The sequence below is a fragment of the Argiope bruennichi genome, chromosome 3, assembly GCF_947563725.1.
Source record: "Argiope bruennichi chromosome 3, qqArgBrue1.1, whole genome shotgun sequence".
NCBI lineage: Eukaryota > Metazoa > Arthropoda > Arachnida > Araneae > Araneidae > Argiope > Argiope bruennichi.
Genome location: NC_079153.1, coordinates 66,169,797 through 66,183,054, shown reverse-complemented (window position 1 = coordinate 66,183,054; position 13,258 = coordinate 66,169,797). Strand labels below are relative to the sequence as shown.

At 28.6% G+C, this 13,258-nt stretch overlaps 1 protein-coding gene across 1 annotated transcript; it reads right to left on the bottom strand.

The window, feature by feature from the left end:
• Positions 1 to 1,202: 1,202 nt before the first annotated feature.
• On the bottom strand, positions 1,203 to 7,226 carry LOC129964186 (cuticle protein 14-like). Its single transcript, XM_056078908.1, has 3 exons — positions 7,079 to 7,226; positions 4,229 to 4,327; positions 1,203 to 1,613 (listed from the first exon to the last, which is right to left on the bottom strand). Exons 1-3 carry the CDS (start codon positions 7,082 to 7,084, stop codon positions 1,317 to 1,319), a joined length of 402 nt encoding a protein of 133 aa, XP_055934883.1. The 5' UTR covers positions 7,085 to 7,226; the 3' UTR covers positions 1,203 to 1,316.
• Between the last annotated feature and the right edge of the window lie 6,032 nt (positions 7,227 to 13,258).

The following is a 13,258-nucleotide window of genomic DNA, read 5'->3' as shown; positions in this document are numbered from 1 at the left end:
AATTACATCTTCCTCAATTTCTTAATTTATTGTAGTAAGAATAGTAATATTAGTAGATAAGGGAAAACTGCAAAATAAGGTATTCACTTGGAGTATGAGTGAAGCAGTGTTAATCTTTGATTCGCTTACATTGTCGATGTATAGCGAAATTATAACATTAGATTCTTAATTCTGAATAGTTTATTAGCAAGAAATTTTGTTAGTAAAAATATCGGAATGAAGCTGTCGAAATTTCAGTATTTTCGAGGTGTATAGTCATTCAAGATTGAAAAAGTGTTTTTTAATTTAAATTACTTTCCTTATGGGTTTAATGAAAAATTATTTCGTCTCATATATAATTTTTTTTTTTATTTCGTTCAGAGTATCAAATTTGAGTTACCTGCTTTAATACCGAAATTAAAATGAAACCTCAGTTGCTGAAAATTTATCTCTAAAGTGAAAAATATTTTTAGGACATTATTGTAATAATTTGTAATTTTTAGGACATTTTTGTAATCAATTATTAAGCGTAAAAACCAGCAGGAGTAGTACGAGACATATGAGTTTTCTCTACTAGTCGATTTGTAAGGCCTTTAGAAAATAAAAATTAGATCAAATGCAATTATAACGGTTGGTTTCAAAAAATCCTTAGAGCGAAAAATTCTTGAGAGAAAATGATGAATTTCAATAATGGAAATATTTTAAAATATATTTCCTTGTTCATTAAAAAAATTTTAATTTTATCCTGAGATAGTTAATAATATTTTTACATTATTAATCTAAATATTAATTAAATAGTATTTAAATTCAAAAGTTTGCATTTTATGCACATATTTACTTAGAAAAGAATAAACATTGCTTTAAAAAATAAATAATAATAATATAAGAAAATTTTTATTAAAATTAGGACTATATAGAAATTAAAATTATTTATTATTGAAAATTGTTGCTTTAAGAAAAAATTCTGTGCAATACAAGTTATACAAATGCAATAAAATGATGTTTCCACGAAAATTATGCGAAATATGAATTAAAAAGGTCATGGATTCTTGAATTTAAAATACAGTTATAAAAATTATGATTGTTTTTTGTGATTTTCCCAATATTTTAACTTTTTTTTTCTAAAAACAATATTGCCCCAAATTTGTTTTAAATGAAAGCTCTCCAGTGTGGATCAGACGTAATTTTTTTTACAAAATAAATAAAATAAACTTAGAATAAAATATAGCTGCATTAAAAATTTATTATACCTGTTTTAAAGAGCAACTTTTGCATTTTATATTATACACAATTCAAGAAAATTTCCATAGCATCTATTGATCTATAGTAAAATTCATCTACAAAGCAACGTAATAGTAAGGAAATGGATGACCATAAACTACAGGAGTGTGTGCTAGCTCAGTAGTTTTAACTCCAGCTGGATCTTTGTGGTCTTCTGGCAATTTTTCTGATGTCTTGATATTTGCCTTAAAGCCTTCATGGTCTGCAACGTAGTCCACAACTTTTACTTTGCCATCAACATCTTTAAGGGTGTAAGAACCGACTTTTTTGCCAGTTATGTCTCCTACTTCACTATGGAAAGATGGGCCACCGGGATAAGCAGCATGATGAGCGAAAGCATAATTTCCTAGAGCCTGTGAAAGATTGTTATGTTAACAAATGACTGATTATTTTTCTTTTTACATAAAACAAAACAATGTTTCAGCAACTTTTTACTGGTGGCATTGTAATCTATTTTTATTGCCTGCAAATACGATGAATAACTGTAATATTTATTTTGTCTCCCATTCTGCAATAAAATATACAATAGAGGTTTAGGGGATTGAGATACGCGAGGATAGAACCTGGGACCTTGTGGTTCACAGCCCAGTAGCATGACCATGATACAAAAGCAATTGCTCGGGTAGCGTAGTTGTTAACTGGATAATAATCTTCCACCGCAGACTCTCCCTCCAGTGAGTCGCAGGTGAGACGAACGATATGATTGTTGATGAATTAGCTGTTGATTCTAATGCGCCTGTACCCATGTGAGTAACGCCAAGCGTTATGGCGAACGTGTGTGGGTGAGTGGTTGCTGATGCGTCAAATGAGTCTGACGACTTTGGGTTGCTGCGGCCTTTTTGAGTTGCTGCGTCTAGTGAATTTGACGACTTTGGTTTTGCTGTGGGTAGATGGCGCCACAACAGCTGTACGAATGTTGAAGGTTCATCGTCCGAGGTCACCAATGTGGAACATTGTGATGAGCGAGGATAGAACCTGGGACCTTGTGGTTCGCAGTTCAGTAACATGACCATGATGCAAAAGCAATTGCTCGAATAGCATAGTTGTTAACTGGATTATAAGCTTTCACCACAAAGGTATAAATGTGATGTTTTTTAAACTTTAATAACTTAAAGCTACCTCTTCTGTTCCGTTTGTCTTAGAATAACAAAAAACTAATCTTTAAGAACTATTTTGTAAAAATGTTAATGATTTTGTGATTTTTTTAAACTAAAATATTCAGATTCTTGCAATAGATATTTTATATATCTGAATGTACACAAAGCGGAAAAAGATAATTTATTGTCAGCAGAGTATATAACAACATGCATAAGATTTAATGCAATTAACAAATCAAAAATCACCAAGCTAATAAAGAAAGAGATCAGTCTGGTAAAGAGAAGATGAGCAGGTACAAATAATTTCTGACCAAGCTTTGAAAATAAAAAAGCTCGAAAATATAATAATAATTTTTTTCTTACTGAGCCGTTAAATCTAAAGTAGTTGAAAAATTTCAGAGATATTTAAGAAATGAAATGCAGAAATAGTTCTTACACTTATCTCAAAGAGATTGAAATTTATTTCTGAATAGTCATGCATTGTAATGTTTAATAAAAGTGATAACAAACAATTATTAATATTTAAGAAAAGAAATTTTAATTCAGTATCAAAGACAATTATGATGGTATGTACTACACCAACATAAAACTTCTGGAAAATTTTCTACATATTTGTATTTTATTTAATACAAAAATATACAATTATGTGTAAAATACAATTATTTATTTTAAATTAATTAAAAATTTAACATAATATTTTTACAAAAATTGCAAGAATATGGCATCATCTCTGAATTTAATATTTTTAGAAAATTTTTCAAAAGAAACTCTTCAAAACCAAAACATTTTATTAAGTCATCACTATATTTTCCTAGTTTTTACTTAGTACATTGTTTTCTTCTAACACAGTATTTCAAAACATTCTACATCATAAATTCTGACGATAATACCTAATAATTATAGAAGACTTTTGTAGATTCTCCACTTAATTAGTATTCTTGTTGCAAACAAACGATTTTCTGTGTTCCACACACCCAACTTCCAAGAATTATAAACAAAGTGACTCAATTTCTATTCAAAAGTTTTGAAAAGAAAGGAGACAGTTTGGAGAAATAAAATCGTGAGTAGGTTTGGTGGATATGTGATGCATACTTGCACTACCAAATTTCAAGAGACACTACAAAAAAGAGAAAAAGGAAAAATGAAATATAACTTATCCAAAGAAACAATAGTAATAAATGGACTTCCGCAATTGCATAGGATATGATAAGCACTGCGACGCCTTTTATGTCATTGTTCAGAATAACAAGCTACAAAAAGCTACTTTGAAACACCTTCAATATTTTCAGAGGTAATGAATTTATAATCAAATTTATAAATATATAGAATTTAAATCACTTTTTCTTAGAAAGAATATGTTTTTTAATATCAACTATGAATAATTCATTTAGTATATTGTAATAGGAGTTGCTATACCTTTATTTAGGTATAGCAACTCCTGTAATTTAATTTTCAGTTTATGTCCGATTTCTGGTTAAACTACCTATCTTTTATGCATGTTTAAGTGGTCGCATTCAGAGAAAGTTTATTTTTAACCGGCTAAGATTGGGTATAGAAGTTTGAACTTGACTAATATATAAAACAGTTTTCTGACCAAATACATCTGGCCTCTGAATCTTATTTTAGCTACTTTTAAGACTTTTTTTTTGTTATTATTTACAATAGCATGTCGGCAATTTATTTTTATTTTTATTATTATTATTTGAAAAGTCTGATGGGCTCAAATAATATTTTTCCCTGTCGTTAAATCAGAATTGAAATAATTTACTGTTTATTGATAAAAGGAAGTTCAAAATTCAGATTAAAAATTTGTTTTTAATATAGTAAGACGTTCTTTAAAATTTAGAATAATTTTTCAAGAATTAACTTACGTCTTTTGCTTGATATGCTGTAGCAGCAGGAAACCAACCTGGATGATATACAATAGCAGCACCATTAGCGGCTACTGCCAAGGCCAAAATAATCAGAACCTGAAATATCATAAAATACAATTTAGACTGAAATACGATTTATATTGATCAATACAATGCAGAAAGGAAGAGGAGATTTTAAGAAACTGCATTCTGTATTACTGCTGATAGTTGGTAATTAAAGATATTTTAAATTTTATATTGGCAAAATAATAAATTTTTTACAATTTACAATTTAGACTGACTTCATAAAATACAATTGAAGAAAAATCAGATCATTTACTTTCAAACCATTAAAATGTAAAAAAAAAAAAAAAAAAAAAAAACCCTCATATGAGTATGATTATTCTCATAACAAAATCCATTGATGTTATTGAGGTTAATTTGAGAATACACTCAAGATTTTTCCAGTCCTGTAACGATCTTTATAATTGTATAGTTTGATTCAACTTAAAATTACAATAAAATAATCTCATATTTGTAATTATTGGCCTCCAAATTTAATCTTCGATATGTGAAACCAATTAGTAGGATGTTTATTTATTTGTGACTATCCTCTCTATCTTACAGATTTCATTTAAACACTTTGCCATCTAGGGCGCGGTATTTCACATTTTGGAATCAAATCGGCAAGAACTTTTAATCTGAAGAATTTCTTTTCTATTCATTGATATAAATATGATTAAGCAATGTTTCACACTACTTAACTTTGTTATTATTCTGATACGCACTCTCTAAACAATACTTTTCGTCTGAATGATTGTGTGAAATGAAGTCATGTTTTATATCCAGTAGATATATAAAATTTTGCCTACCTTTGTTGAATTACCTACCAAATGCTAAACACACAATATTTTTTGCATTTCCTTTTACGACAATAGCAATTGTTCAATGATACCAAAATCACCCATAATATGTGAAGAAAACAGCGGTACAAGTAAAATAATGCGGCTTCTAATAATCTTTAATGCTAAAAAGTATGATTTAACTTTTGGAAGAATGAAAACATAACGTTTATCCGCAAATACTTAAGTTCAAATAGCATAACAGTTGAAAGAAAACTAAAGTTATCCTAAAAGAAAAGAAAAATATTTCCGTATTTCTTTCTATTGCATCAAAGTTGAATAATGCCGTTTTGGTTGAATACATCGAATAATTTAATTGATTATTTGAGATAAAAGGATAATAAAGAATAAGTCAAAAAATTCAGCAAATAATATCACATTTCGTATAGAATCGTGATGCATTGAAAACAAGTTTTTTTTTTTTATCAATAGACTATTTTTTTTTATTTATTTACTGTCAGTAATATAATAGTTCATTTTTCGGGAAATGATCACATTTTGCATCACAGTTTTGGCCATAAAGATTCTGTTCTTCAATAAACTTGAAAAACAGTATAGTTTACTATAATTTATCTTCACTTTGGTTCCCCACTTTGATAAGTTAAGAATATAAAATACTGCATTGAAACTTTTAAGAGTCCATAGATCTGAACTAAACTTATCTTAGTGCAATTGTCGAAGAAAACAGATTTATAATAAATTCCAATTCAAAATGGATATCAATTTTTTCAAAAAAAAACCCACCGAAAATGATAAATTATCATGATTGTAAAATCACAGCCAAACTTTTCCGGAAACATTAATAAAATAAAATAAAAATCAAATTATAAAAACCTTAGGAAAACTTATTAGGAAATTGATAAATCATTTCTGTGTTAATTTAAATGTTTATTTTTATTTGCTATCATTTTCTACATTAGAAAACTAAAACTATAATTGTTAAATAATTTCAGGTAAATAATTAGAAAAAAAAAGTTGAAACGAATAAATTAAAATTTAATTTAATTAATAAATTAAAACATTTGTTGATAATCAATAACTATTATCAATTATCAAATCATGGTAATTTAATTTAAATAATCCTATAAGGAATTTAACTGTGCAGATTTCTAATTTAAGGTTTTCTAATGAATTTTACTATTATTTATATAGAAAAATACCAAATTTTCAAATAAAAAAATCACTGAATAAGGTGTTTAATATTCTTTCTCTCTAAAATAGCCAAGGAAACAAACTCGCGGCCAATATTAAAATATCAAGAAGAAGTTAACGTATTTGTATTTAACATAATATAAGGTTTATAATACTAGAATAGTTTTGATATGCTTATAATTCAATAAAGTTAATATTTAGTTAAATAAATAAGTATATCAAAAATATGCATATTAACAATAGTTCTTTTTTTTCCCATTGTATATATATATATATATACAAAGGGAAAAAGAATTTTTATTTACATATCCAATTTGGAGAATCTTATAAATCTATTTCTTTACAGAAATTATTATAAATAGGAGATATATATGGATTAGAGAAAAAAAGTTTCTCTTAATCCTTTCTAGGGCCGTGGTAAGTATGCTTCCCACCAAATTTATCAATCTTTGTATGAATTTATGTAGGTTGGCATCAGTTCTGACACATTTTTTTAGAAAGACAGAAACTTAGATGCTTCAGTTCTTTATCTTACACAAATTGATGTGTCTTGATTTGTTACTTAATTATTAATTAACCTAATTAATTAATTAATTAAATTTATCTAATAAGATAAATTAATCCCTTTTCTTATTCTAATTTCAAGCCTAAAAATATTTTAACATAATATGACTAGAAAAAAATGGCCATTTAAAGGATTAACTTAAAATAGCTTATAAACCCCCACTCACATACATATACATTGATGATGAAAACGGCATAATTAAACGTTTCCTTTAAGCTATTAAATGTTATAGATAAATTAAAATCTTACCTTCATGATTGCAAACTTATCTCGAAGTGAATATACTAAGTCACAACCCGGAAAATGAAGGCAATGAGCCTTTTATAGGCACCTTTCATAATTACATATCAATGCACATTCAGCAGTTGCGTAATAGTCATCATGTGTCCGTTAAGTCCCCCAGGCAAAACAAAAGTTGGGGTAACCAGAGCGCAACTCATTGGTAATCTATCCTCATAGCAAAAATTCTACCACCACTAAAATAATTCAAGGATAATATGTTAATTAAGAGATCATCTTCCTTATCTTCTCCGATATATTTGACCTTCATTAGTAATTTTTGTTTCTATATTTTCAGATTCGACATACGCTATATGTAAAAGACTACTTTAATTTGACCGCAGACTTCCAGATATTTCTGGTAGGTGCTGATAAATGGAAATTTTTATCCCCACAGAATTTTAATCTGAGGCGTTGGTCTTGAAGATGATTTTATTTCTCATACAAAATTCAAATGATAATATGGCAATGAACTGGTTTTTAATGTAAGAATATTATATGATATTTTTTAAAGTTCTATTTCTATAATATTACGCAAAACTCTGATAAATAACTTTTTTGCTTCTTGAGAAGTGTTTTCATTATTTAAACTGAAACATTTCAATGCAAAATGAAATTTTTTTTTGCAATGTGACCTTGTAATTAAAGAATAAGAACTGAGCGTAAATATATGTGGCACGTAAAATCCCAAGAAAATCTTCGATACTAATTGAAAATGCGTGAATATAATATTTTTATCAATAATTATCAACTACTTTTGAAAACATTATAATCATATTCCAGATTATTTCATTGTAGTTACATTCGAACCGCCTATGTAAGAGTATGCATGGCACCCCCAGTCAAAAAAAAATCATGCTCTCTGAACTACTAAGCATAGGTTACGTGGCCATAGCAGACGTGGTCAGAGCGGACAGTGGCTACAGCGGACACGTGAGAGGAGCTGGGTGGGCAGAGCGGACATTCTTGCACCTATTGTGTTGTTTGGATTTTGAAGTCGCAGACATCAATAGTTATATGTTAGAATTTCCCAGTTCGACTATTTTCGACTAACTTTCATTTTAATTAGTGTTTGTGGCGTAAGATACAAGAAATGGGTCTAAGTAAAGGAATATAAAGAGAACGAAGATATAAGAAATGTCTGTAGAATGATTTCTGCATTAGTTTACTCGCTAATTGAACATAGATGATGCTTGGAACATTGTATGGGAAAAAGCTTTTAGCATTGACAAACTTACCACATTCATTGATTATTTTGTCGAGCAGTGGATGGATAATTCCAAATATGCCTATTAAAGTATGGAATGTATATGGACAGCGTTATCAGGACAAATAATTCTGTTGAAGGGTGAAATTCCAAATTGAATGCAATCACTGGCAGAAACCAGCCTAATGTCCACTTATTAGTTAAAATAATAAAAGAAGAAACATAAGTCTTTTAATTTGAAATCCAGAGAATTAGGCGACCCTGGAATAAAAAAGAAAGAAGCATATGTAAAATTGGATGAAAGAATTGAAAACATCCTAAAAGAATCCGAAACCTCAATCAATTTAGAAAAATGTCTAAAATCTTTAAGTTTTGTAACTAGGTTGGACTAAATCCAATGGTAAATGATATTTATGCTTTTATAATAAAGGTTAGTTAGTATTTATTTACTTGTATTTATTTTTCTTTTATTTACTTGTATCTGTTTTATATATTTTACTTCTAGTATTTATTTTTACTTACATTAATGGAACTAATTAATTTTATGGCAATTGCACCTGTTCTAATATTTATTTGACTCTAAAGTACAGTTTTCCACAAAATCCTTGAAATTCGTTCATACCTTTCATTATACTGTTATTTACTATTAATTTTTAAATATTTATCTGAAAGTTTTTATTTTTATTACATCTCACTATGTTTAAAATGCATTCGCACTATAAAATAAATAAATTTGATTGGCCAAAATGTATTTATCCTTGTAATGCAATAATTGAGTGCAAAAACAAAAAAATTCGGTAATAAAAATGCTATCCCACGTGAAAGAGATTTGCCACTTAAAATACTGTTTTAAATTATATTTGTGATTTTTCAAAATATTTATTTACTTATTTATCTGCACCTTTTATCTGTTCTAAGATGGGGGGGAAATGTGTCCACGATGAGTTTCGGAGTGTCCGCTCTGACCACGAAATCTTATGTGTCCGCTATAGCCACGTCCTCTGTAGCCACACCACCTAAGCATATATCTCGTAAGAGCCCTGCTAGCGGGAGAATTCCAGCGCCTCAAAGTCCTGAGCCGTTTTTCGTAGACGAAAACAGAATGAAATCCTCTTTTCCTTCAAGGTGATTACGGGAGGAGGACACCTACTGAGCCCCCATGTGGTTGTCGTTTGCGGTTTGAAGGAAGGGTTTGCTTAATTTGTTGTTGCTGAATTTACACTCACACGTGTTTCGACAATTTTAGATGCATTTTTTGTTTGCATTTCATCGTTGCGATAAAAATAAAACATTTTAAAAATAAAGCAAGGATAAATTAACTAAATATAAAACATTATTATTTTCGAATCTCCTTCAGGTATTTTTTTCTTCAAAAATGTATTTTCTTCCTCATAAAGCATGAAAAAATATGATGATAAAAATAAAGTTGGAATTTAAGTTTTTATTTTAGAATTACTGTTTTTTAAATTATTTTTTAAACCTTTATATAAAGAATATGAAAAGCAAGTCTTCAAAGAATAGAAAACTATTTTAGCAATAAAAATTTTGAAAATTCAATTCTTGAAAATTTAAAATTGGTTTAATTTTATAATCATTAATAAAATAATTTAAATTTATTTATTAAAGTAAAATTGAGCATGATTTTATTTGCTTTTTAACTTATCCAAAATATTTTTTTAAAAAACTTTGTAGATATAGCGCAATATTAAACAATGTGTTGGTGATTTGAAAAACGAAAAGAATCTAATGAAAAGGTTAAAAATGAATCGTCAAAATTTATTATTTGACCAATATAAAATTTAAAACATCTCTAATTACCAAATATTAGCAGTAATATAGGATGTAGTTTGTAAAAATATCTTCTTTTCTATGTTGCATATTTAATTACATGAAAAATTAATTCAGAAAGATGATCGCGAAGAATATCTTAACACAATTCTGCTTTCTTTTGCTTCTTCAAAAAAAATCTATTTTCATATTAGTAGATAAAGTACATAATAGGGGGAGCGGTGCTCTGGCAATAATTCACAGAAAAAAATTATTATTTATCAACTCCTCAAATGTTCATTTTATTTATTCTCATAAAAAAATTATATTTCATAATCTTGTAGAATTTTTACAGCAATTCAATTTAGTCTCTGAATTAATATTAATATTTTTCATTAATTTCATAATTAAAGTATAATAAATTTTATTCCAAATAGCAAAATTTTTGTAATTTGTATAAAGCAGAGAAATTTTTGACAAATCAGATAATAAATGTTAAGAATATTTGTGCTTTCGACACGCATGTAGACATTTATCGATCGGTTCGTAATTTTTCAATTATTTTCACAGAAGTTCCTTCAAAATTGAAACTGAATACATCAATTTTTATTTTATTTCTAAATGTTATACAGCAACTGATTTTAATTAACAGTCAACATATTTTTCTAAAATGTATTAATTGGAAATAGATGAGGAAAGAAACAATAATTTAATTTAATATCAAATTGATTTAATTTATTTATGATTTAATTTAACATCAAATTGAGATTTTTTGGTAATGCAATAAATTTAGAGAAACCGATTTTAATTAAATAAGGTATCAAAAAAGAAAACATCAAGAAACAGATTTCGAAAAAATATTTAAATAATCAGTATGAATAAAAATTAGCAAATAAAGCGGAAGGAAATAGGTTTTGAAAAGTAAAAATTCGATCCCTCTTGAGCGCGAGAACTAAGGGGTTAAATATCAATATTTATTAATATACTGAATAATTACAATTAAGGTCAAATATATATTAAAATCTTAATATATTTATAATTCTTTTCGAGGCTGATGTTCGCCAAACGAAAAGTAGTTTGTCAATAGATGAATTCAAAGTGCTATTGTTATTTTATCAGAGTTTTTTTAAACTATAATAACATCACAGTACATTATTTTTATTTGAAGGCACAAAGTTTACATAAAAGATTTAAATGACAAAAAAAAAAAAAAAAAAAAAAAAAAAAAATTGCATACTTTTTTAATATTTTGTTTCAATCTTTACTTTTCAGTTGCATACATTTTTCCATTCCCACTTCATTAAATTGGCGCTTATGATGGTAACGGCATTGCGGATGTGCTAGTTATAACAGTTAGATTAATATTAATAACCATATTTTCTATAAATGACCGGAGTGAGTCTACCGGAATATTAAGAATATGGAGTCGAATGTTGTCCTTCAGATCTGGTAGAGATGATGGCCTTTGATATTGTCCTTCAAATAACTCCACAACCAAAAGTCGCAAGGGGTGATGTCTCGCGAGCAAGGAGGCCACTCTATTGGGAAATGACGGCTGATAATTTGTGCTTCTGTGAAATGCTGTATTAACAATCGCTTTACACGGCGATCAATATGAGGTGAGCACCATCCTACATGAAAATGATGTCTTGAAGGCATCCATGCTGTAGAATTGGAATTACAAAATCCCTCAGCATATCATGGTACCGTTGTCCTGTGACGGAACAAGTTTGGATTCCATTTGAAGCTATTTATTCAAAGAAATACGGTACAATGTTATAGTTAGTTGTAAAACCACCTCATACTGTCACTTTTTCAGGCTGCAAGGATTGTTCCCGGATAACGTCAGGGTTTTTATCTGCCCAAATTCGACAGTTATGGGTGTTAACTTGCCCTTTTAGGCAAAAATGGCCTCATCACTCCACAGAATGTTCCAGGCCCAAGTTGTGTCAACCACCATTCGAGCAAGGAATTGAAGTGCAAAAGTTTTACAGACCTCTAAGTTCCCGCCCTGCAACAGGTGCATAGACTTGATTTTGTATGGATAAAAATGCAAAATCTTCCGTACGATTTTTCGTACAGTGGAATACGGCATATCCAGAACATGGGAAACAACTGGCAAACTCACACTATTATGCGGCGACTGGCTGCTGGCTTCAACGAGCGCAATCGCAATATTTCCCATGCTGAAAGACGGAATTTTTTTTCTTCCTCTACCTAGAAGAATTCCTAGTTGCCCAATTTCCCCCCCCCCTAATTTTTGCATCATTTTGCGTAGCGCACCTGGATATATTGGACCTCTTCGCATCTGCTTCATACGACGAAATTCTTTTAGAGCTGCTACGGAATTTTGTTGGTTCTGGTAGAACGATTTCATCAGTAGCACTTTTCCTTGCAACGTAGGCATGATGAACAGGGAAGAAACTAATGTTCGGGCAGAATCCGCCTTCTTTTTACCCAAAGAAAAATAATAACAGACATGCACTGTAACGCAAATTATGTTTCACATTTTCAATATATGCAAATAAATGACATTTGTGTTACAGCGGTATCTATTGGTGAATTTTTGTACTAAATTTTTTAATTAATAAATGTAAATGTAATTCAAATTTTATCTTATTTGTACTAATAGAACGCATTTTAGAGCCCTTTGAAGTGGGTAACATATTTCCTGCTAACCCTGTGCAATAATACGAATATATGTCTTATTATTAGTTTTAAAAGCTTCAAAAATTTTTTATATAACCCTAACTATAATATAGTCAAAGTTCGGTTATAACAATCTTTTCATTACGCCTTTCGATTCAAAATATGATAGCACGTTTCCGTATGTCAGTAAATTGTCTTTGAAAGAAGTAAAATTCTATAATAATTATTCAAATTCTTGTGAATGAAATTGTCTCTTACAATGGTACATAAGCATACTAATAAAAATGAAATTTTATTTCCTTGTGAAGATATTTACTATCGTAGGAGTACTGTCGCGCAATATTGTACAATGTTGTGTGACATCATTTTATATGATCCAATATTCAACATTATAATATTGTGAATACTACTTAATTTCATACAGTATCGTACAATATTTGTCTGTTTTTATAGTTTAAATTCATTAGAAAATATTTTGAAAGATTTGAATGAAAATAATCCATATTTTAAATATTATTTAATACAAT

Bases quoted from the DNA above. Each gene is read 5' to 3' on its own strand.
- LOC129964186 (XM_056078908.1), bottom strand. The intron at 1,614-4,228 runs GTAAGTTAATTC...AATCTTTCACAG, and splicing joins CAGCATATCAAGCAAAAGAC to GCTCTAGGAAATTATGCTTT.